This window comes from Penaeus monodon, chromosome 27 (genome assembly GCF_015228065.2).
Source record: "Penaeus monodon isolate SGIC_2016 chromosome 27, NSTDA_Pmon_1, whole genome shotgun sequence".
NCBI classification, from domain to species: Eukaryota; Metazoa; Arthropoda; class Malacostraca; order Decapoda; family Penaeidae; genus Penaeus; species Penaeus monodon.
In genome coordinates, this window is record NC_051412.1 from 29,632,317 (window position 1) to 29,634,151 (window position 1,835).

The 1,835-nt window shown below is 33.5% G+C and overlaps 1 protein-coding gene across 1 annotated transcript in view; it reads right to left on the reverse strand.

The window, feature by feature from the left end:
- Positions 1-1,835, reverse strand: part of LOC119590759 (GPI transamidase component PIG-T-like) — a gene marked incomplete in the record, with an annotated part of 22,148 nt that overhangs the window by 10,615 nt on the left and 9,698 nt on the right. Inside the window, 1 exon segment of the mRNA XM_037939470.1 lies at positions 8-190. Within this exon segment, the coding sequence (XP_037795398.1) occupies positions 8-190 (183 nt within the window).

The window sequence follows — 1,835 nt, forward strand, 5'->3', positions numbered from 1 at the left end:
TGATTACCTTGTTTGTTGTGACATCGACATAAACCTTTGACATGAAAGCCAAAGGGCATGTGGAAATAAGAGGAGCAGAGAAGAGCTGGCGAAGGCTCCAATCTTGGTGTCCTTCCATTGATACTGTGGGATTCTGCACAAGTGACAAGGCCTGGACAAGTTCCAGATGGGAGGAGGTGCAACTCTCATCCTGTAAGAAGAGATACAATTTTCTCAATTATATGGGTTGTATACTGCTCACCCTGCTTTTCAGCTGCCTTAATCTTTTATACTTTTCTCAATAACACTTATGCACTGTCCACTGTAGTTTTGTTCGGCCAATCTTGTTTACACACAAATAACTTTATTTGTCATCAAATGAAGCTATTACTAATCTTACCCAATCTAAACTGTTTACCTCATACTAACAGTATTTAAGGAACCAGTACTGCTTTTTTGGCAACTTTTTGAAATAATACAACAATTTAAATGTTTTTTTAAGGTAGATTGTTAATACATCTACATACAGTTGTACAGGTTCATGATAATCCATTGAAAAGGAAATAGGAAAAAAAGAGAGTAAAATCAATGGAAAAATACAACTTTGGCAGCTTATAAGTGAAATGTGAAAATATGGACAATTTGAAAATAACCAATTTTCTTTTCTCCATAATAAATAGAAAAATATAACAGTGTAGCACCAAGCAGAACTCTATTATATTTTCATTAAAGATGAAACAAAAAATACTTTTTGATCTTATTTTAAAGAAATATATTTATTAAACACTATGCCTTATAAATCAAGTAAAAAATTATGTAAATCTAATCAAAACTAAAAAAACTTAATGGATTTTCTCATGGCTCCATATCCTGTAGAAACTATAGGTCTCTCCAGGGGAACCTTCATAATATTCCTCATGGTCACTGTGTTATTTTTGTAGTCCAAAAAACAACATACTCTCCTATGCATCATGAAATAAACAGAATCACTATCTTTCTTTCTCTGCACATTCATGGTTTTCAGTGTGTTTACAATGAAGTTCACACGCATGCACACCACAACATAAGTACACCATTGTATTTATCAATCTGATGAGTAAAATTCACTTCCACATAGCAGCCGTAACAAAACCACAACATGTTTTCATGATTTCACTTCATACATTATCTTCATCAACTATCATAAATCACTGGCATTGTATTTCATATTTCATTATGCTTTCTTCAAGAAACACATTCCTTTTTTCTGTGCTTGTCTTTGGAAGGTGAGTAGGTTGAGGCTGCAAGCGAATTGTGGGGTGGAGGTGGCAGAAGCAAATTTTTTTTGCAATTTTCTATTCATTCGGGGATGTGGAAGCAGCTTCTGTTGTGTTTAGCAGATAGCCAAAGCTTGCACATATTTCTACACTTGGTAACTTTGCAAATCATTCATTTACACAAAGAAAAACAAACAAAAGGGGACTAATGTTTACATTATCAAACAGGGTTGCCTTACTGAAGCAGTTATCATGACATTAGTTATGGTGTTTAAACTTGGATCAGCTAATAGAGTTACCAAGTGCTTCTTTCTATCATCAATAATTATTTTAAAACATTAAAATAAGCAAACAAATGGAAGGCTGTGAAATGTTAGGATAATGTGGGATGGTGAGGGGGATATATCATACTCCATTTAAATGCCAGGGAGTATACATATAAACCATGCCATTTAAAGTGTCTTTTATTACAGTTATCGCTCTAAAACTTTTAGAGAATGTTACCCACACTTCCCTTGATTTTTTGGTGAGTATGACTCATAAATTAATATCAATTGATTTTCCACCTAAAAAAAGCAATTGTGGTCCCTTAAAAATAAG